Source organism: Garra rufa, chromosome 16, assembly GCF_049309525.1.
Source record: "Garra rufa chromosome 16, GarRuf1.0, whole genome shotgun sequence".
Taxonomy (NCBI): domain Eukaryota; kingdom Metazoa; phylum Chordata; class Actinopteri; order Cypriniformes; family Cyprinidae; genus Garra; species Garra rufa.
Window position 1 is genome coordinate 1385888 of NC_133376.1, and position 24652 is coordinate 1410539.

Genomic DNA, 24652 nt, shown 5'->3' on the forward strand with positions numbered 1-24652 from the left:
TTTTTTTTTTCAGGATTCTTTCATGAATAACAAGTTTTAAAAGTACAGGTGTTTATTCAAAATATATATATTTTTTTATAACAATGTAAATAATTTATTATTAACTTTTAATACACTTTTAATTGTTAACTTAATACATCCTTCATGAATAAAAGTATTAATTTCTTTAAAAAAAAAAAAAAAAGAAACAATAAAAATGTACTGAGCGCAAACTTTTGAAAGGTAGTGTATATTTTAAATAATTCTCAATTAAATCATTTTCAATCGAGGATGACACAGTACATCATAATTTATCATATGTGACCCACAAAACCAGTCATAATGGTTCATTTCTTAAAAGCTGAATAAATAGGCTTCCCAGTGATGTATGGTTTGTTAGGATAGCGTTATTACAGTATTATACAGACAATATTTGGCTGAGATACAACTATTTGAAAATCTGGGTGTGCAAAAAAATCTAAATACTGAGGAAAATCGCCTTTAAAGTTGTCCAAATGAAATTCTTAGCAATGCATAGTACTAATCAAAGATTAAGTTTTGATATATTTACGGTTGGTAATTTACAAAATATTTGAATGGAACATGATTTTTACTTAATATCCTAATGATTTTTGGCATAAAAGAAAAATCTATAATTTTGACCCATGCAATGTATTGTTGGCTATTGGCGCTACTTAAAGCTGGTTTTGTGGTCCAGGATCACTACATCTTGGTCATGAAGTGATGAAATGTCCATTCTGATTAGTAGTAGTAATCGCACAGCTAGTTCTGCATTCAGATCTCTTACACACTCTTGTTTCTTCACGTATTTTCACGTATGAGGCAACACAGATCTGATCATTACTACACCTCTAGTGTAGCACACTTTCACTCTTACTACATCTTTAAAATCCACATCAAGCGGAAATTGCGACTTGACTTTTCTTCTTTTGTGACATCATACAAACTTGTCACCTTTTGGCCAAATTCACTATTCTGATATCGAAATACTCCATTCATGTGATTCGTGCAATTTTTCATCTTACTCTTGTATTAGGCCTAACAGTGGTGTTTATAAGTGCACTGCTGCTTTGTGTGCAGGAGGAACCACTGTGTTTTCAATGAGCGCCACCTATAGACCTATAAAATGTTGTCTTGTTTTTTGGCCTTCTCCTGGATTATGATGCTACCACAGACCAGGGCTCTCAACCTATGTTCCCAGAGGTCCACAGACCTGCATAGTTTAGTGGTTTTGAACTGAATTTCAACTGCTGATTACAGTCAGTCTGTTAGAAGATATCTGAGCATTAGAGATGATCTCCTGTCCTTCTCACAATCTGCTTCAGCACCGTCCATTTGCTTTTGAAATTCACCTCAATATTTATATCCACTTCAGGCAGAGTTTAGTCCAATAATACTAAAAAAAACATTCATTTTAAAAACTATTATTTTAAAACCATAATTTTTTTTCCAGTTAAAACCTTCTCCTGGTTTTAGAATGACAACAGTCTGTTCACTCACTGTTAGTCATTGGTAAAACAATAAACTCTTGTGAAGCAGGACTTGCTGCTGAGATTCAATGTGGATCAATTTCCACAGCTTTTCAACAATGTTTTAAAGGGTTTATCAGAGAGCTGCTTTGTCTGAGGTATAATCCCACTGTCACCCTTTTAGACAGCACTTCCTGTTTATGTCCCAGTCGTTTAACACAATGTGGCGCTTCGCAGGCATCCTGGAGAACACGAGGAAATCCCCTCCGACAGAAATACCATCTGAAACCTGCCAGCATGTGTGGCTCTCAACCCCCTAGAGCTCATTTCATTCTCCTTCAGTGTGCATGAGCACCTACCAAAGACCAGTTCGGCCACAGGAAACGGCACCAATAGTGAGGAGACGGGCTGTTGACCTGAACGCTCCAGAATGCTTTTCTTGTAGTTCCTCTGTAGCGCATGGCGTTTGGTGGGATGATGTCATCTTGTGTAAACGCGTGTTAAAGAGGCCGTTTCCTCTCCCGATGTTTGCCGGAGTGTGTGTCTGAGCCGTGACGCAGTGCTCCAGCGCTGATTTACAAACACACGCTCATCCAGTCCATTGAATCATGGTTGGCTTTGAGCTGTCCTGTGCTGAGCGGCCCATTCCCAGTGAACCGCATTACAGCACGAAGAACGCGGAGCCGCCCAGCGCAGGAGCGCAGTCTGATCATCAGCGCCTTACAGACATAGCTCAGCCAAAACATGCAGATTCAGGAGTTATTAAAGGAGAAGTTCACTTCCAGAACAAAAATTTACAGATAATGTTCCCCCTTTGTCATCTTACAGTCGTACAGAAATTATGTTTTTTGAGGAAAACATTTCAGGAATGTTCTCCATATAGTGGACTTCTATGGTGCCCCCCAGTTTCCAAAATGCAGTTTAAATGTGGCTTCAAATGATCCCAAATGCGAATCATCTTCTTCGTAATTAGTGAAACAATCGGTTATTTTTTTTTTAAATTACAGTTTATACACTTTTAAACCTCAAATGCTCATATTGTCTCTCTCTGCAATGTGCAAGTTCTCAAAACTCAAAACAGTAAGGGTATGTCAGAAAACTCCCATCTTATTTTCTCTCTCAACTTCAAAAATCATTTCAAAATAGCTCTACATCGCTGCAGAAGTACAGATCCAGTGTTTGCAAAGTGAACGTGTAAGGAAAATCAAACATTCTTAACAAAAAAAAGGTAAACAGTGATGGATGTTTTTGAAGTTGAGGGAGAAAATTTGAATTTTTTATGTTTTTTGACATACCCTAACTGTTAGGAGGAGCAAGGCAAGATGAGTGGTTGAGGTTAAAAAGTATATAAATTGTATTTATTTATTTATTTTTTGTATTTATTTATTTTTTAAATAACAGATCATTTTACTAAAAAAGACTAAAGAAAGACACGGACATCTTGGATGACAAGGGGGTGACTACATTATCTGTACATTGTAGGGATGTAACGGTATTGTAAATACCGTCATACCGCAATAACAAATTTTTTCGATACTACCGTGGTCGCATGACTCGATAAAACAATAGGTCTTCTGAGAAAAGTTTGCTCAGGCGAATGGAGCGAACGGGAGGTCGCGGGAACTACATTTCCCATCAGCCCAGGCGTGGCCATCATCCTTTGCGGTTTGTTGTCGCTACAGACTGTAGCAGCAAGGAAAAGAGATGGAAATGGTCGAACCTGCTCCGTCTGCAGTGCGTATGCGTTACGTATTCTTTTCAGCACCCATGTTAACGGATTAGAGCGTTCACACTGCACGCGGTTGCTGTCCGGCAGTACGTCCTAGAAGCGGTGCCTTTGCAGCAGTCCAGCAATTGTTTCGGCACCGAGTCTATTTTTTGCTGCGCTGTATGCGCTGAATTAATGTTACAGTGCATTGTTCGCTGTAAAAATGAACATGGATTGACACGGAAATGTACCATAAATGCATATAAATGAAGTCTACTGTGTTTCACAGTCAACACGTGGCTTTTTGGCTATGTTTAAAATAAGGAAAGGTGCAGTTTTAAATAAACTAGGCAACATAATAGATGCACTTGTCCAGGTAGAAAAGTTCTTTAAAGGATTGTTTTTATTAAAGATTTAATGCGAAAGAAAGGCATGAGAGCCTACTGCACTGCAAAAAAAATGCTTTTCTTACTTAAAAATTTGTCTTGTTTCCAGCCAAAATATCTAAAAATTCTTAAATCAAGAATGATTTTCTAGACAAGTAAAAATATTTGTCTTGTTTTTAGTCAAAACAAGTCAAAATTAAGTGAGTTTTTGTTTAAAACAAGCTAAATAATCTGCCAATGGGGTAAGAAAAAAAATCTTATTTAAAGCAGACAACTAGATTCAGACAACTCATTCAGCTAAACTGATTTGACTTTTTTACATGCTTTGATAAGTTTTTGTTACTAAAATTGAAAAATTTAAGTTTCTGTTTCAAAGTTTACAGATAGATGGCTAATTTGTATGCCATTGATATGTTCAGTGTTCATGTAAACTGTTTAATAAACACTTCTGGCCCTTTTTTCGAGTCTCTTCATTAGTTTTTCCTGTAATTGATTCAATAAATACCGTACCGTGCCATTCATACCGAGGTATTACCGTACCGTGAAGTTTTGATACCGTTACATCCCTAGTACATTGTTGTTCTGGAAGTGAACTTCTCCTTTAAAGCTCTTCCAAACCTGTAGGACTTTGTTTCTTCTGTATAATATATTTTGAGAAACATGTTTAAAATGGATATCAATGGTCACAAAAACTATTTTATTCTTCAAAATATCTTCTTTTGTGTTCTGCAGAAAAAAAAGAGGGTCATATAGGTTTAAAACAATATGAGTGTGAATAAACCAGGACATTTTTGGATGAACTGTCTCTTTATATGAGATGCATAATATGCACTGCTCAAACAAACGAAGGGAACACTTAAAGTCCCTATGAAATCAAAATTAAAGTTTTTTGGCTTTTAGTATGAATATATTAGCCTTAAGGTTATCTATAAGCTAGTGTGCTTCAAAACAACGACAAAATTCACAATCTAATGCTCTCTAGAGTCCGCAGTGTCCCGCCCCCTACACTAGAAATAGAAGATCGGTCACTTGTTCACAGTGTAAGTGTTTTCTGTTTGGTGATTATGATCACTATTTTGTTTTAGCAAGAGTTTCATATTGAATCTGTGTGGTCATTTATTAGTCTGTGGCTGTCATAAGCTACAAATGCGGCTTTACCGAGCAGATACTAATGTAACGCTATTGGCTCTTCAAAAGAAGTGGGCGGGGCTGGGCGATATGTTTTTGTTTCAGTTCAAATTACGTCACCACATAGAATAAGGCTGCGTGGTTCAAGGGACTTGAGTGGAGCTTTAAATCACACATTCACAGACTCTTTCACGTCAGTCAGTGTGAACACAGATCGCTGTTTACAGCTGCTGGGAACAATAGTCTCTTATGAAAACTTGTGAATTTCCAGGGGATTGTCCCTGATTTTGTGGCTGTATATATGACACACTGGCACTGTGCTGCTGTGTGTTGATGAAGATCAAGAGTAAATGACAACACAAGAAAATAAGAAGTCATAATCTGACAAATGTGATGCTCCTGTAAAATCAAGCCATATGTATTGCCCTAGTGCTTTATTCAATTCAGATGGATTCAATGCAACCTCTCAGAGATAAACAGGAAATGAACTGTTAATTATCTTCAGCAGTTATTAAACTAATTACATTTGAGGTGTAAAGTAGAGATCGACCGATATATTGATTTACCGATATTTTCACCGATATTTAAGTATATTGGTTATCGGTTTTGTGATATCGGATTCACCGATAAACGCTGTCATCTTGTGGGTGTTTGGAGAATTGTGGGCAGGATCGCCATTGCAGCGACAACAAGGGTGTGCATAGTTAAAGCACTTGCTTAGCTGTTATAAGTCAACTTTATTTAACATAACAGCCATTAATGCACATATTAGATGCATGTTACTAGGGCTGTCCCCGAATAGTCGAAGATTCGATGCATCGATATGCGGAGCCTGATTCGACCACCGATCTCACAGTCGAATCTTCGCGGGTGAAACGAGCATCACACCATTTTGGCAATATAGGGGTGCTCAATGTCTAACTGCACACAGAACTACTAGATTTTGTACGGTAGGGCTGGGCGATTAATCGAAAAATAATCGAAATCGACATTCAGAACCTATAATCGATCAAATGTTTCCAGGTCGATTATTTCGATTACTTTCCCTTTAAAAACAGTACCGCGTGTGGAGTCACGTGACTCCGCTCCGTTCCGCCGACATGTCCATGGAGAGCTTAAAAAATTTACAGGATATACAAGAGTAATTTTGTTTAGAAGACAGCGCTTATTTTCTACTTTGAAAGTGCATTTTCGGTTTTCGGCCGAAAGACTTTTATCACCGAAACAACACGGCCGAAACAGTATGTTGACACAAACAGAAACCGCAGCCTGCACGTGCTTGTCTGAAGCAACACGTCTGCGGTGTGAACGTGTGGAAAGACCCACGGATAGCGATTTGCAAAACTTGTTTTGCCGAAATTTCCAGAGGGGTTGTGTCTGCAGTCGTGCGTGCAGTGATAAGAGCAGAGATCGAGACAGATGTAGCTTTCAGTGAGTGAAAAACATTAGCTTTACGTTGGTGTTACGTCACAATATTTTAAAGATATGTCTTTTCATACTGTATTTTTATTAATATTTATGTTTTAAACCATGGAGGTGAGCCAATGGATATCACACAAGCAACGTGAAAACTGCGCAATGTTAAAATGAAAGTGAAAACTGATTTTCAGCATCTGACGTACATTCTCTCAGAGACAATGAGAGACGATTATACTTCATATGCTGATATTAATTTAGTCCCCTAATATTTTCCTTGTGCCCTGAATATGGTGGGAAACGTATAAAAAGAAACGTATATTGTGCAAGGTTTGTTTCAGAAAATCGGTTCTTGAAATAAAGCTCTTAATTTTAATTGAAAACTGCAGTGTTATTAGGGGTTATAAAAGTCATAATTATGATTTCAGGTGGTCTTAAATGTGGGGACTGAAAGACAAGAAATGATGAAACTTCAAAAGGCTATCCATTGAATAAATCTGAGCGCTGCACGTTTCAAAGTCATTTGTTGCGCTGCTTTGTATACCAGTCTGACAGCGCCTCCTGCTGGAAGAGAAACGCGTAGTCTTGTAAATGTGAATTTTTTTACAGTCTATGATGTGATGGATCCAGAAGATAATGTTATAAAAATTTAAACAATTTAAACAAAGGCAGTAAAATATATGTTTATGTCAAGTAATAAAATACTTGATTGATAATAATTGTTTAAATTAATATAATTGATTTATTCTTTGAAACTTTAATATTAATGTATGCAATTGCAATGCCTTGAGTCTAGTAAGATTAGTACACAGTCATAGCCATAAATGGAATGGTACTAATAATTGGCATAATTCTTTCGGTGTTTCGGTTTTCGGCCTTGGTTTCCTCTTTTTCGGTTTTCGGTTTCGGCCAAGAATTTTAATTTCGGTGCATCCCTACTTGTCAGTGAACTATGAGGGCAAAAAAATAAATATAATATAAATATAATTAAATATAATTTTATTAATAAATAAAATAATCGTTCATTAATCGTAATCGAGTTAAAATGTTCAATTAATCGAGATTTTGATTTTAGGCCAAATCGCCCAGCCCTATTGTACGGACATATTAAGTTATAAACAGCCTTAGATTATGATAATGCAGTAAAAACAAAAGTGAAAAGAAAGAAGCGTTCAATAAATATTTTTAACGTGTTTGTGAACAAATCCAACCACCCCTGTGACAGATTTAATTTTCACTTGCCCTGATCCATGATGAGATGAGGACGGCAGGGATTAGGCGGCGATCACACCGAACACGTTTTTGCCGTTGGAGGCGCCTCTTTTGAATGGTTTTCTGTTGGCAGTGAGCGTTCTGCGCTCCGTTAATGCGTCCCCGGCGCCTCGCGTTTTTGCAGGAGCGCTCTGAGCGCCTGAAGTTGAAAAAAAATATCAACTCTGAGCGGAAAAACGCCCAACGTTATTCGCGTTCTTTCCCATTGTCCAATCTTTTGGGTCTTCGAAAGTTTACCGTCGCTTAAAAAGTCCGGAGACTGCAAGAAATAGAGGAGAAACCTTTGGTGTCTATCATGGGAAACCAGGGGCTGTATTATTTAGGGTTTCTGCTAATATGACAGTTTAATTAACAGCAAAAAACTAGATTTTAGAGCGTTCGCGCTATAATCCTTTGATTTGACTGACAGGACAGCTGTTTTGGTCGTTGCTTAGCAAAAAAGGCAGTGCTGTGCGCCTTGCGTTTTTAGAACTAAAAGACGCGTTCTGTCTTTTTATTTAAACCTAAATAAGTTTGTCTGTCAGTTTTGCAGTCAGGCAGGCAGTTTTGGTCGCTTTATTAAAAGTTGTTGCTGTGTGCAGTGTGTAAAATAAAATAAAAATTGTTTTACCCTCCTGCTGACTATAGTGTCGTGTCCCTCCTATCCCATTCACACACACATAAGCCTAGATGATTCAACTATCGGTCGACTATAGAAAGATTCGAAAATCTGATTCGACTATGAAAATTCTTAGTCGGGGACAGCCCTACATGTTACATAAATGCCTGATATGTAGCTAGTTCATGCGGCTTGGCTCTAAGGACAAGTCCTGCCCCAATAAATGCATACATTTGCCTGAATTAAATAATATACAGCCATGAATGAGCACATGTTGGAAATGAAATCACTGAATTTAATTCTGTCTTTGTTGTTTATATGCTCATCATTAGTCTTATGAAGTCGCATTCATGTTGCTATGGTTGTTGCTTCCGGCAAATTCCACTTACATTTACTATATAACCATTATTTCACTAATACACATCGAAATAAATACAACTCTATAGAAACGAATTATTTATTATCTCCGTGAGCGATCGCAGTTTGAGTATAGTTGTGTGTAAATGCATATAAACAGTGCTTTGTCAGAATCTAGAACGACAAAACATTAGTCATTTTGATATAACACACAGTTGAGAAATGCAATAAAATGCAATGTTTTGTTTGTTATATTCCAATATTTCAGAGAATATTCTTCAGTGAATTAACATTATCCAGAGAATTATTCTTCACTCTTTATATTAAACAGCTTGTAAACCTACTAAAATTGTAGTTTAAAATGAAGTTGGTATCCTGTTCTTTATTGATTTTCTCCATTAGACATTCTACATTTATTTTGCTTGTTAGTGTTGATGCTTTTTATAAATAAAATGTTTTTATTGTTGTAATATGAAGATTAAATTGAACATAAAAGACTTTTTTTAAGATGACTGAAAGAAGGAAAAATCGACTTATTTCACTCAGATATTTAGTTACTTTATAACAGTAAGTAAATATCGGGTCTGCATATGGGTTATCAGGCACATAATCATGCAAATAATCGGTATCGGTATTGGTTATAAAAAATCACTAGTGTGAAGCTGCTCTACATAGAAATAGCAAAGATCAGCTCAATTATTCAGTTCAGTATTGGTTAATTTTAGTTCAGTAACCATTAGTGACTATGTGTATGCATTCTAATGCACATAAATCAGTCTGTATGTTTATTTGTTCGAAGGAGAACTAGTGTCCGTCTGAAGCTGGTTTTCTTTGGCTTGTTTAGTTGGGGTTTAAGACTCGAAATAACAATAACATCATAACATTTGATGCCACTGATGCTTTGTGTCGAGAACAAACTTAACCAAGTTGCACTGAATAATGACACTATTGTGTTGTTAGAGCAGCTTTACAGCAGAACTGTTTCATATTTGTTGAAGTTTGCATCAATGAATCTTTTATTTTCCTGTTTATTTCTGTGAAGCTGCTTTGAAACAATCTCCACTGTATAAAGTGCTTTTGAAATAAATGTGACTTGAGCAGAATCATTAAAGCCCAGTTTACCACGGCGCCACTCAGAAGTAAATGATTTTCTCGTTTGTTTAATATAGTCCCTGGCTCAAATGTTCATATTACTTCTGTAGAATGACAAACATATAGTTATGAAAGCCAAAATGATAAACGGTACCTGTTTACTTTAGATTTAGAGCCAAGGGGTGTACAAATGTATTTAGAAAGCTGGCATCATATTTAAGTTTTACACTGTTATTGGTTGCTCTGTTAGTAAAATCTGTTGACGTTTGTTAATTATGTGCTACTGTGTGTGGTGTTTTTTTGCCTTAAGTTTGCACTCAAGAAGTATTTAAGATATCTTGATATTCTTTTAGATCCTGATTCTCTTTTTGCTTTTGGTATGTTCATTTTAAAGGCCCTCAGTGATTCAATCCCAAGAATATGGAGGTCTTAATGTGTAGTAATTTGGTCAAATGTTCACATTTAATGGACAGAAAACATATGTGAGAAACTTATTTTCTTTTAAAGAGGAATATCTAAAGAACAAATAATGTTAAAAATAGAATAGATTTTTTTTTCTTTCCATAAATGGCATAAATATTATTTTTCCAAAGTTGTCATGCCTGTAACTCTAAATTTATTCAGGATATCTTTCTAGATTCTCATTCTTAACTAACTTTACTCTTGAAATCTTCAGTCCTATGGATAATATTGGGACCCATGTCCAAATTTCTGAATTTGACCCATTTTCAGTGATCAAAAACTAAATGTGGTTCAGTTTGCACACAGTTTGTACTTTCTACATTTAAAGAGGAATGTCTGAAGAATAAATAATGTTTAAACTAGAAATGTATTTTGTTTTCCTCTATCAAAACACACCAAAAACAACATTGATTCTTACACCTTTGAGAGCAAGTTAATGTGCTTCAGCCATTTTCAGTGGAGTTTTGGTACTCAGAGAGTTATGATTTATGCAATTATTTTGATAGAAGGAAACAAGATACATTTCTAGTTTAAACATTATTTATTCTTCAGGCATTCCTCTTTAAATGTAGAAAGTATCAACTGTGTGCAAACTGAACCACATTTAGTTTTTGATCACTGAAAATGGGTCAAATAGATATCTTGAATACTTTTAGAGTTACAGGCATGCAAACTTTGGAGAAAAGAATATTTATGCTTCTCAGACAGGTATTTTCAATGCAGAAGTGTTGATAGAAAATCACAAGATACATTTCTAGTTTCAACATTATTTATTCATATTCCTTTTTAAAAGAATACAAGTATCAGCTGTATGCAAAATGACCTGCATTTGGTTTTTCAATAGTGAAAATGTGTGCAATTGTCAAGTTTACTCATGGAGACATATTTAGATCTCCATATCTCTGAGATTGAACCATCGAGGTACTTTAAAATAAAGTTACCAAAAGGAAAGTTTGTCAAGCACCAGAATCTAAAAGTATATTAAGATATCCTAGAGGCATGCAAACTTGAGGCAAAAAACACAATAAGTGCTTTTTGCCATTTTTGAGCTGTCACTGCTGGCGTAATGAAACACAGATTGCTAAAGTCAACAGATTTTACTATCAGACCTATAACAATATACAAATAAACTAATGATGCCGCCAGCTTTCTAAAGTCATTTTTACACTCCTGTAAATTGTCTGCAAATGTCAGGTGAAAATTGTCATTTTTTTGTCATTACTCAGTAAATATGCATCTGTGACATTTTGGCTTTTGTCTCTATTTATGTTCGTCTTTCTACAGAAAAAAAATATTATCAAAATCAAAAGTTTGAGCTGAGGAAGTTTCTGAAATGTGGTTGATTTGATGTGGAATGACCCCGCTGATCATCTGTATATTACTGTCATCATGATAGACAGCAGCGTGTCTGTCAGGCTATATTTACACTGCTAACACACAGATGCCATACTCTGTCCTATACGCGTGTGACTTTATTCACTGAAGACACAGCTGATGTTCACTTCTATATGTGTGTGTGTGTGTGTGTGTGTGTGTGTGTGTGTGTGTGTGTGTGTGTGTGTGTGTGTGTGTGTGTGTGTGTGTGTGGAGCTGACTGATTGAGACACAGCTGTGCTGCTGTTTCTGAGTAAAGCTGAGGGTGTGAACTCTTGCTAAAACCATTTTGTAAGAATGATGGAGAAACTGCTCATCATCTTCCAGTCAGTGGGCACTTCCCACACTACTTTCTTAAGCAAAATTATTTTGGACAATAACTATTGCAAAAATGTAACCATTTGTGACACATAGGAAGTGACATTGTTTGCACCCTTTCTACAGCATGATGGGAAGACCTGGTATAATCACACTCCATTCATCAATATCACACACATTGTAGTGTTGACTACATTTGAACAAAAAAGAGTTTCAGCTCCTGTTTTGTACTCTGCAGTTTAAATGTCAAGCCACATACTTTTCTGTAATACCTTAAAGGGGTCATCGGATGCAAAACTCACTTTTCCATGTTGTTTGAACAAATGTTAGTTAATGTTAGTTGGCAGTTTATGAACACAACCGAACCACCCTACAATGATAAACATCCACCCAGTGGTATTTTTTAAATCTTTAAAAGTAATATCCCCTTTTTAAAATCAGCTCATTCTCAGCTTCTTGTAGGTGTGACGACACACAGACAGAGGCCCCTCCCACGATAGTTGATTGACATGAGCGCCTTACCTTAGCCCCGCCCTCACCGAGCTGAAACAGTCCGACTCTGATCGCCATTGTGTGACTCAGGAGCAGAGGAAGACAAGAATGTCTCAGATTGAGCGATTGAGGTGTTCAGTTGTTGGATGTAATAATGAACACAGCAGTCCTCATTCACTCTTGACATATGAGCCGCTGAAGACGCAGAGGATAATGTTACTTTCATTTGAAAGTAAAGCACTGATCCTGATCTACATATGCGTCTATGTTTGTGCAAATGGTTTTTGATGCAGCTTCAACCACAGCAGAAGTGATTATAAGGGTTTTTATGTATCTTTGAAAATGTCCTTTCTTAATGATGTGCTTGTTGGCAAGTTTTACTGCTAAACACGGCTAAAAGCGTCTAAAAGCAGCTAAAGTAAACATTACAGCTCATAATCCCACATCACAGAGGGGCGGGGCGAGCAGAGCTCATTTGCATTTAAAGGGACCATGCAATAAAATGATTTTTTTTCAGAGCTGATTTTGACAAGGTAAAAGGTTTTTTTTACACTACTGTTGAGAATTTTTAACCAAAGTATATTATAGACTTTTCATTAAGACCCTAAAGAATCATATGAAATTGTGGAAAATGGGCATCCGATGACCCCTTTAAAAGGGTCATATGATGTTGCTAAAAAGAGCATTATTTTGTGTATTTGTTGTAATGTCATGTGTTTATGCAGATTGAGGTTCAAAAAACATATTATTTTCCACATACTGTACATTATTGTTGCTCCTCTCTGACCAGCCTTTCTGAAACGCTTTGATATTTAAAAAACTCATTGTTGATGAAAACCGAGGTGTTCTCTGATTGGCCAGCTATCCAATGCGTTGTGATTGGCCGAATACCTCAAGCTTGTGAAGGAAATGTTACGCCCTTTAGTGATGCTGTTTCTCTGCTCAACGAGACAGAAACAATAAAGCCCATTATAGATGAGGCACTTGTTGCATCCAGTGGAGACATAACTACTGATTATAATGAGTCATACGGTCTTTTGTGTAGCGTCACGCCACATAAACATAACACCATGTCTGCATTTGTGATCGTAGAGCGAGAAACAACAAGCACTACTCTATACTGCTCAAAACTCACGTGTAAATAGTCAGTACTGAATTCTTTAAATATGAAAACGTACTTACAGGCTGCGAGTCAGAAGAGCAGACTGTCCTTCAACATTGGAATTGCTCCACTTTATAGCCTTAACCCTTTGTGTACAGCTGGCATTGTAAGCTGCTCTCCCAGGTTCAGGAAACAGAATAGTTGTGTTGTACTGTTCCGGTACAGTGTTGTAAATATAACTTAACCACTGATTTCTAGTTGTGTCCTCATTTGGAAGGCCAAACAAAGCACTTACTTTTGTTTTGTGTCTCCACAACATGGCACTGCAACACTACTACAGCCGGTAAAAGTTAGGCCTTCTTCTTCCCGTATACATACGGGCGGTGTTACGCTAATCTACTCTCCCCGTGACGTGGACCAGTGAGGACGTGTTTGAACGAGCCGTTTTAGGAAGGCGTGGCTCAGCTTTTATAATAAATATTTCTTTGGGTTTGAGACTTTACAGATCTTATCTATACACAAACAGCTGGTAACACTCCAAAGACAAAGGAAAACAAGAAACCGCATCATATGACCCCTTTCAAAGAGATTCATTCAAAGTGAACCACTGTGTTATTGTTGCAAAATTATAAAACTCCTTTCATTTGAGCAGTGAAGCTAGTGCAGTCCTGATAAGTTGAGTTCAGATGATGTGTTAAAGGAGCGTGGTGTTGGAGGTATCCTGACAAACTCTCAAGCTAGCATGAAGATGCGTGGTTTCTCCTCCATTCTTACTCAGAGTTTATGTCTCTGTGTTTGTCACATCACTTGGCTAGTGTTTCTGTGACCAGAGTCTTACACACAGTCACATCTCGACGGAGAGATGCATCAATATGATACCATGTTATAGAAGAATTCCCTTATGTTACTCCAGAATGAGCATGAATTGCGGTCTGCCGAAGCGTCACAGAAGTGCTGAGAGTGCGTTCTTGTCTCATTAATGTGTTTGGTGTGGACGGACACATCTCCTGTGCATCACGTCTGCTTAGGGCACATCTGTTAGTCAGCATATAAAGCATGTACTGCATCTGTGGCTCTGGAAGGGCTTGGGAATAGACCTCTCTGCTGTCGTACTGATTTCAACATCATTGGAGCTTTTATTTTAAAATTCTACTGTTTTCCCTTCTTTCCTGAGTCGTCTCAACCCTGGTTTTGTAATAAGGTTCATTCCTCTGTCAGTGTGAGAGAGGCCTCATGTTATGAGAGGATGAGGCAAAATGAATGGATGAGTGATCTGTCCTCTAGCAGGAAATACTGCTTCTCTTTCCTTCCTGCCGACTCAAGAACCAGCCAGAGTAACACCGTCATTACTTTATAGAGAGAGAACTCTCGCTTTCTGTAATCCACATGAGATTCAGAGCACTGCTGATGATGAAGAAACACGTCATAATCAAGCGTTGGCCTGTGTGATCAGTGAGTGATCAGGAGTTAGGGTTAAATATTGTAGAAACACTAGTCATAATTACCATCAGATGCAGTTCTTGCTGGAAACCGCTGGATTGTCGTCATCATACTAATATAGCGCTGGACGTCTGTGTGTGAATGTGGAAGCTAGACACCGTGAAGGAAGTGTGTCATATTTAAAGCTTTGTGTGTGTGTTTGAGGATGAAACAAGTCACAATTGTGACCCTGGACCACAAAACCAGTCATAAGGGTCAGATTAATGCATCATCTAAAAGCTGAAATAGATAAGCTTTCAATTGATGTATGGTTTGTTAGGATAGGACGATATTTGGCCTGGAATATGAGGGTGCAAAAAAGTAGTTTTAAAGTTGTCCCAATGAAGTTCTTAGCAATGCAAGTTACTAATCAGAAATTAAGTTTTGATATATTTACAGTAAAAAAAGCAAAACAAAATATCTTCATGGAACATGATCTTTATTTAATATCCTAATGATTTTTGGCAAAAAAGAAAAATCGATCATTTTGACCCATACAATGTATTGTTGGCTATTGCTACACGAATCTCAGAGCTCATGTGTCATTTCTTAGAGAATTGCCTAAAGTATTTATTTATTTAAACAATACAAGTCTTAACAATAATAGTGACCTACAAAATGATTTCTTTATCAGAAATTGTGTTTTATTTTTTCTTTATTCTCTGTTTTATGATTTGAGTTGGTAATTAAGTTGATGCATAAAATGTAAATACTGAAATGAATCATTTGAAAAATGAATTAATAAAATTTGAACAATTTCTTTCATTCTTTTGGCAAACTAAGTCCTGCATGAAAGGGGTTTACTGTTAAACCCTTACATTGGTAAAAAAAAAGGATTGATATCGTCTAATATTCCTTTTAAAAATAATGTTTTAATAAACTGTATTAATATAATCAATACTTTTAGAAGTACATTCTGCTGTCCACTAGATATGTGTGAAGAGTGTGAAGGCACATGACTAGTCGTCTCTTTGTCCCACACACACGCAGAGAAAGATGCAGAGCGTGAGAGTCTTACATACCACGCAGAATGGACGCGCTACATGTAAACCAGATTCTTTGTTGTATTTTCCTCTCAAAATAACAGAGTTCCTTTGGGATTCTTCAGCTTTTAAGAACTGCCGGTTTCTCCAGTAGTAGGCGGGACTAATGCGCAAACGGCGATCTCATTGGCTGGTGCTCACCTGTTTTGATTTCAGCAAATCAGTTCGAGCAAACACAGACAACGTGATTTAGAGAAACACTGAATGACACCACAACCTGTCATAAGTTCAGTCAACATGACAAATGTGCATTCAGACATGGTTATTCTAATTACTAAAGTTTTATGCTAAATTATCATAATATCATATTATAATGTTTGACTGACTGATGCTAAGTGTACTTTCAGATATTTAAAAAAAAAACCCGGTGGCATTAAGCTATATAAATAGGGCTGCTCGATTTTGGCATTATTATTATTAGAATTATTTTGGTCAATATTTTAATATTGGAATCACGATTATTTAACACGATGATGACTGGGTCTAGAACTTTTATATTAGCGATTACGTTAAAGATAGCAAAACAGCAGAAAAAAAGATACAAAAAAATACTAATTTGCATGTGAAATTAAGCTTTTATGGAGGAGCGAAATGGCACCACTGGATTTCTATGATCACTTGAAGCAGAAATCGAAATTTCCATTAATTGCACAGCCAGTGGTGATTCTATTGCCACGGTGTCCGTAGAGGGTGATAATATTAACAATAATTTATTGAATTCGATAGATGTCTTACATTGTCCCACAGCAACATTAAAATATTACGTGCACAGATTATTGTACAATGTTTTATTATAATAATTTATTCTATTTACTGTCTGTTTTTATTAATTTAACCTATTTAATATTGGGGGCTTCCAAGTTATTTGACATATTTGAACATTTTAATAATAATTAGTAATTAGTCACTTTTCTAATGATGTAACTCATTATAGCATTACTAACTCAGTTACTATTGGTTTAAAGTAACTACGTGAGCTGAAATGGACTGTGATTGTCGCTGTGTGCTGATTGATTCTGATAGTTCAGACAGTAAAGTCATCAGTGTGTGTGTGTGTCCTTGTGTTTGACAGGGTCGACATGTGAAAACAGGACAGCTGGCCGCCATCAAGGTCATGGACGTGACTGAGGTATGATCTTCTTCATCTTCACACCAGTTATCACGCAGTCCTAATTGAAATGCACATGGCAATGAGAAGTGGCTGATCTTAGATTGAAAGAACAAAGGTTTGATGTACTAGATGTGCTCTGTCTACCAGAATTAGACGTTTATCTTCTCAAACCCCCAAAAGTCTGCTGTTCCTGTGGAGGACAAAAGCAGAAGTTGTGAATTATTTTTACACAGCAGTGATTCAGTGGATCACATCACTTCTAAAGAAAACACATTCAGTGTCTATAAACTTATTAGACAGCTAGGAAAACATAGCTATAACAATAAATATATGCACAATAATACATATTCATTATATTTTTAATCAACCTGTTCATCAATATTTATCTACGTCTGAACGAATCCATCATAAAACAAGTTTTAATTACACAGCAAAGTTTTTGTGGTATAAATGACTGTATTCAGGGTAATTCAGTGCTAATATGTTTTTTTTAAATATATGACTTGAATAAATCTAGTTAACTTAGATGTTACCACTTTTTAGTTTACAGCCAGCGTTAAAGTCATTATATTTCAACAAATACAAACAATATCATTAAAAAAACTGCCTTGTGTGCAATGAATTGCTTATGCAGTTTTTATTAGAGTGTTGATTATCTAATAAATGTAATAAATTAGTTGACTAGTAGTTTTTGGTAGAATCATAACTCTTTATTTGAATCGGTTCTGAAGCGTTCAGAGAGCCTCTGCTCTTCTCATCACAGAAATGCTGTTTCCTTCCCGTCCTGCATTATCTGTGGTGAGAGATAACAGAGCGGTTTCCTTTCCCTGACCATCACTTCCACACGCAGGATCCGAATGAGCCTCTATGAAGAGTTCATATGTCCTCCCTCGCTCGCTGATGACAGATGTGCTGTGTTCTCCTGCTTTAACAGCCTTTCTTTGTCTTTAATGCTAAAAACTTTGTCTTGTGCAGGAGGAGGAGGATGAAATCAAGCTGGAGATTAACATGTTGAAGACTCACTCCCATCACAGGAACATAGCCACGTATTACGGTGCTTTTGTTAAGAAAAGTCCTGCGGGTCAGGATGACCAGCTGTGGGTGAGTATCAGCTGAACACTAACACACCTCAACCAGTGTCCCACATTAGCTGTGGTTTGAGAAACACGTCCCAAACGGGGTCCTAAACAAACTCTTGAACATCTGCTGTGTTCACTTCTATTATAAGGTGTGTAGTCATCCGCATCTTAAAGAGACAGTTCACCTAAACACTTCCTCATTTACTCAAGTGTACTGAAACTGAATGTTCATCCAAGTGCAGAGCTCCACAGTGACACTGAATGCACTGACTGCCATTTCTGCTGCATAGGAGAAACCGCAAACGGGCCACTAGACAGCACTGTGAGATTCAGTTTAGCACCACATGAACCAGCGCTGACATTATGAACAACACTGATCCACAAAACACCCACATTTTAACATGAATTTACTGTAGCAAGACTAACTGAAACCTGGTATTGTAGAAGAAATGTGGGATCTTTATATATATATATATATATATATAAAAAGTGATATAATGGAATATACAGTATGTCACAAAAGTGAGTACACCCCTAACATTTCAGCAACCATTTTAGTATATCTTCTCAAGGGAAAATACTATAGACATGAAACTTGGATATAGTTTAGAGGAGTCAGTGTGCAGCTTGTATAGCAGTATAGATGTATTATCCTCTGAAAATCACTCAACATACAGCCATTATTGTCAAAATAGCTGGCAACAAAAGTGAGTACACCCTAAGTGAACTTGTCCAAAGTGTCAATATAAAGTGTTAGCACCATTGTTATCTGGCACTGCCTTCATCATCCTGGGCATGGAGTTGACCCGAGCTGCAGGTTGTTGCTGGGATCCTCTATAATCACATTATGAGCTGCTGGACATTAGACACATGCTGCTTCTCTACCTTACGCTTGAGGATGACCCACAGGAGCTTAATAGGGTTCAGGTCTGGAGACAAAACCTTCCATCACCTTCACCTTCACCTTCACCTTCATCTTCCTCAGCAAGGCAGTTGTCATCTTGGTGGTGTGTTTGGGATCGTTATCATGCTGGAAAACTGCCGTTCTGCCTAGTTTCTGGAGGGAATTCATCATGTTCTTCTTCAGAATGTACGGTACATAATGGAATCCATGTTTCCCTCAATGAACCGCAGCTCCCCAGAACCAGCAGCACTCATGCAGCCCCAGACCATGATGACCACCACCTGATGACTGTAGACAAGACCTCACCAGGGCATCGCCACACATGCTGCACACCATCTGAGCCAAACAAGTTCATCTTCTAGTCTCATCAGACCACAGGACTTGGTTCCAGTAATTCATGCTCTTGTTGGTTGTCTTCAGCAAACTGTTTGTGGGCTTTCTTGTGAGCCAGCTTCAGATGAGGCTTCCTTCTGGGACGACGCCTATGCAAACCGACTTGTTGCAGTGTGTGACGTATGGTCTGAGCACTGACAAGCTGACCTGCTACTTCTGCAACCTTTAAAGCAATGCTGGCAGCACTCATGCAGCTGTTTAATCGAAGCCAGGTTCTGATGCACAGAAATCATTGATCGGCCCTTGCGAGGCCTGTTCCGAATGGAACCGATCTTATAAACCTCTGTATGACCCTGACCACTGTAGTGTAACTCAGTTTCAGGGTGTTACTGAACCTCTAATAGCCTTGGCCATCTTTGTGGAGAGTAACAAGTCTAATTCTCAAATCCTCAGAGAGTTCTTTGCCATGAGATGCCATGTTGTACATCCAGTGGTCAGTTTGAGAGAATTGTACTTAAAGCACCTAATTTTAGCTGCTCTAATACAAGATACACAACTTTGTATGGTCCTGTCAAGCAGACAAAAACATAAACATGATGAATAGGACATGTGGCTTTGCATGGTTAAAACCACATACTGCTGTTATCACTAGGGTGTACTCACTTTTGTTGCCAGCTATTTTGACAATAATGGCTGTATGTTGAGTTGTTTTCAGAGGACAGTAAATCTATACTGCTATACAAGCGGCGCATTGACTACTCTAAAATAACTAATTACAGTAATTTTTATGTCAGCCAGCTTTTTACATTTGTATTTATATTCAAAGGATTTAGGCTGCTTTTGACAAGTAACATAACACAAATGGTAGTTTTAGTGCGACAATGAAAAAATATTATGGAGCACCAGTGTGACTGATCCGATCAGCTCAGGGGAGCTTCAAAGATTTCTATGTGTTTTTTGCAATGTTGAGTATTGCATCACAGACATATCTCACAGATCCTTTCATAAACAAAGTGTAGAGAGAGTGTAAATAAGAGTTTCACTGGTGGAACTAAGGTGAGTAACAGCTTTTAATGATTGTTAAGGGAGTTTGTAAATGAGATATTGATTTAATACAGTTAAATAAACAAGAAGTTAATATTAAGTGACTTACATTGCCTGACTATAAGACCATTGCCTGATTTTGCTCTACTTCATCGTCAAAAATGATCTTAAAGTCACAACTGAGCCGCTGCGCATCTCCATTCAGACACCGCTGGTGTTTGGTTTATGAATGAACGTGTGTTTTAAACTAATCTAGTGAGTCAATGATTCAATTTCCCATTCATAAAGACAGTCACTTGCTTTATTCCTGAAAAAAATCAAATGCATGAATGATTCAGTAATTAAATCAGTGACTTGCTGCCACCTACTGGCAAATTTACTTTCATTTTGAAAGTTTTTTTTGTTTTTTAAATCATTTAATATTTTTATATTCAAAATTTTATATTTAAAACATTGATCTCAACATGAATTTATGAATTTAATTGCACTCATGCCACCTCTGAGCCTCATTAAACGTGTAAATACACCTACAAGCCACTTTCGTGTTCTTCTGTGCCACCTCTGTAGTACAAATTAGTTTAGTTAATACCAATTTCATTTAATTGGTAACTTATTCCTATTCTGTTGTTTCAATTAGAAATTTTAAACAGCTTAAAAATATAATTTGTAAAAAAAATGTACATAAAAGATGACATACTTTTAATAAAGTTAGAAAAATGCCATTACAAAAATAAAAACAAAATTCCCCTGTAAATCACGTTAAGGAATCAAATATCACATTGTAATGGGAAGGCTAATTTTTAATCAGATTTTTGGATTATTGATTAGATGGTGCTCCTGAATTTTTGACTTTTTAATTTTTTAAGTTATGAGCACAAGTGCTCCCAAAAAAGAAAAGTAAGAGTAGAACCCTGGTAGAAACTGTACGCTGTAGTTGCTTTTTTACCATGGTATCGAGGGGCATGCCTCTACAGTTGTACAATACTATAGAAGAGCAATATTTGAACTTTTATGAAGAGTGAGAGAACATTTTAAGTCAGTCACACTGTCAGAAGAATAATATAAAGGTAGAGCAGATGTTACTGCTGTTAAAGAGAGAACATCTCCACCTCAGCACTGGACTGTCAGATGTGCATTTACACGAGATAACCGCACTTATTTATGAGATACACTTATAATTATGTGATTATTCCTGCTCACAACATGTGAAAGAACAATAAAGGAGACAAATGAGCAAAGAAAGCAAAACTTTTTATTATTATAAGTCACATCGCTGCTCTGGTATTGGTTTGTGCATCTCTCCCAGTTCCCCTGTGTTAGCGCTGAAAGAGTCCCTCAGTAAGTTCTGATGGTTAAAAATGGCCATTACAGCCTCTCCCTCAGCAGTCCACATCTTCATAGTCTAAAGAGCGATCATCCCGAGATGAATAAGAGTGTGTATGAGCGGTCAGGTGACGCGAGGACTGAAATGTGTGTGTTGTGGTTCAGCTGGTGATGGAGTACTGCGGCGCCGGCTCGGTCACAGACCTGCTGAAGAAGACCAAAGGGAACTGCCTGAAGGAGGACTGGATCGCTTACATCTGCAGAGAAGTGCTGAGAGTGAGTAATCACAGCTGATCGATACTAAAACAAGACGTTTAGAGGAGGAAAAACACCTCGACCTTCTCTGTCGTTTCAGTGTAGTACATCTACAAATACAAATGTGTTCGATGAATAAATTACTGGATTACATCGCTTCAATATGTTTGTTCCAGTAAGGCACATTTGAAACTGTAAAGTGTTGTGCAGGCCTTTGTTGATTTATAGTCTTTTGAAACCCATCCTCATTGACAGTGCTAAGTGTAAGCAGGCTGTTTTCATGGTCGGACCGAATTACGTGACACAAAAGCCGTGTATTGTGATGAAAAGCAGTTACATTTTAATGTGTATAGTACACCGAAAGATACAAACCAGTTCCATTTCATGACTGGAATATGTCTGCACTTCATTTAATACACTAGAGTTGATGTGGATAACAGAAAACAGCAAACATCCAAAAAAAAAAAAAAAGTTTGTGGATAACAGAAAACAGCAAAGATCAATGAAACCTCCCAGTGTTCACAAAATGCATTTCATCCACAGAAATCATTGAAGGAGATGTTTGGATTCTGACCATAAAGTGTTTTTGTACATCATCCTTTTCATCTTTCAGCATTTCATCAAATGCATTTCATCCGTGTTGAAAACTGTGGAATTCCGTCTGGTCTGACAGAAACAGAATGCTTCTTTCACTGATTTTATAACCCTAATGATAATAAACGCTCTGTTCACAGTCAAGCATGAGAAATGAAGCAGATACACTGGGTTCAAAGGATGAGATGAATCAAACAGTATTACTAATTTCTTCATGTGTGAAACATTAATTTTGAGCAAAACAACTGAGTACATCTCATGCTCTATATTTAACATCTTCACAAAGGCAAACAAAGTGTATTAAAAAGTAAATATTTGCTGCCCTGTGTGTTGTGTGTAAAGATTTGCTGGTGTTTGTTCTGTCAGGGTCTGTTACACCTGCACTCTCATCACGTCATTCATCGAGACATTAAAGGACAAAATGTGCTGCTGACGGAGAATGCTGAGATCAAGCTGGGTAAGACCTCCATCTTTACCAGCATATGAGAAATACTAGACATGTTACGCTTAAAGGAGGAGTTCATTTCCAGAACAGAAATGTACAGATGATGTACTCACCCCTTGTCATTCAGGATGTTCATGTTTTTCTTTCATTAGTCGAAAATAAATTGTTTTTTGAGGAAAACATTTCAGGATTTCTCTCCATATAGTGGACTTCTAGTGGATCCCAGCTGAGGAAGAAGGGTCTTATCTAGTGAAACAATTGGTTAATTTCTAAGAAAAATGACAATTTTACACTTTTTAACCTCAAATGCTGGTCTTGTCTAGCTCTGCATTTTTTCTTCCAACTTCAAAATTGTCCTTCATCGCTGCAGAAGTACCGACCCAGTGTTTCCAAAGTGAACGTGCAAAGAAGGTCAAACACCCTTTACAAAAAAGGTAAAACAGATGTAGGAAGATTTTGAAATTGGAAGAGAAAATGAGATTTTTCGACGTACCCTAACTGTCTTGAACCGGAGTACACAGTGTACACACATGCGCATCACAGAGCTAGACAAGATGAGTATTTGTGGTTAAAAAGTCTATAAATTGTCTTTTTTGTTTTAGAAAACAACCAATCGTTTCACTAGATAAGACTCTTCTTCCTCAGCTGGGATCATTTAGAGTTCTTTGAAGCTGCATTTAAACTGTATTTCGGAAGTTCAAACTCAGGGCACCATAGAAGTCCACTATATGGAGAGAAATCCTGAAATGCTTTTTTGATTTTGTTTGGTTGTTTTTGGGTTCCTTATTTCTTATTGTTTCTTGTTTATTTTAGTATGGTACTTTTCATGTTCCTACAAGCCAGCTTTTTATTTGTTATACAAAAAAAGGACCAACTTCAATATGTGATATCTTAAGTAGCACAGGTATATTTGTAGCAGTTCGGCCAAATATTGACGTACGCTAACAAACCATTCATCAATGGAAAGCTTATTTATTCTGATGCATTCAGAAAACCCTTACGGCTGTTTTTGTGGTTCAGGGTCACATACTAGTGAGTTTTGAACTACTTTACACTTACATAGCAATTAAGCTTGTGATACATGATACGTGTCTTCATAGCAGTGATATTTTAGTATCAGAATATCTATTACTATTGTAATTTTGTTAATATTTTGAATTAGATTAAAAAAAAGTTTTGCTATTTGAATGCTTAAACTACCCAAGAATGAGAATGCATAGAAACACATTTGTGTGTTGGTGTGTTTTTTATTTATTTATTTTTGTTCACACAGAACAATATGCATGTACACAAGATTTGCCCTGTATCATATGGTGTGTATATATATATGGCAGGAGACATTGTTGATCTATTTTGAACTCTTTTCTCTGTGTTTTTCCAGTGGATTTTGGTGTCAGTGCTCAGTTGGACAGGACGATTGGCAGAAGAAACACGTTTATTGGGACACCGTATTGGATGGCGCCGGAGGTGATCGCGTGTGACGACAACCCTGACTCCACATATGACTATAGGGTGAGTAGCACTAGTGTACATGAGTGTTTGATCATGTTCTCATCAGTGACTGTGATTTTACCATATGTTTCAGAGCGACGTGTGGTCTCTGGGAATCACAGCTTTAGAGATGGCAGAGGGAGCGCCACGTGAGTTTACATTTGTGGAAAAACTCTATTTAACTCTACACTAATTGCATATGATCCAGTGTTTTGTGTATGATTCCTGTGTTTCTCCACAGCCTTGTGTGACATGCATCCTATGAGAGCACTGTTCCTCATTCCACGAAACCCTCCTCCCAAACTAAAGTCCAAGAAATGGTAAGACGACTGACATTTATTACAGCCGCCATTATTGCCATCCATATTTCTAAATGC

At 37.1% G+C, this 24652-nt stretch overlaps 1 protein-coding gene across 3 annotated transcripts in view; it reads left to right on the forward strand.

The window, feature by feature from the left end:
* Positions 1-24652, forward strand: part of LOC141288838 (mitogen-activated protein kinase kinase kinase kinase 4) — a 76432-nt gene that overhangs the window by 1867 nt on the left and 49913 nt on the right. For all 3 annotated transcript variants that reach the window (XM_073821008.1, XM_073821006.1, XM_073821007.1), the window contains exons 3-9: positions 16769-16825; positions 17783-17908; positions 21656-21766; positions 22706-22796; positions 24166-24296; positions 24370-24424; positions 24517-24595. In XM_073821008.1, the coding sequence (XP_073677109.1) occupies positions 16769-16825; positions 17783-17908; positions 21656-21766; positions 22706-22796; positions 24166-24296; positions 24370-24424; positions 24517-24595 (650 nt within the window). The remainder of the gene's footprint in view (positions 1-16768; positions 16826-17782; positions 17909-21655; positions 21767-22705; positions 22797-24165; positions 24297-24369; positions 24425-24516; positions 24596-24652) is intronic.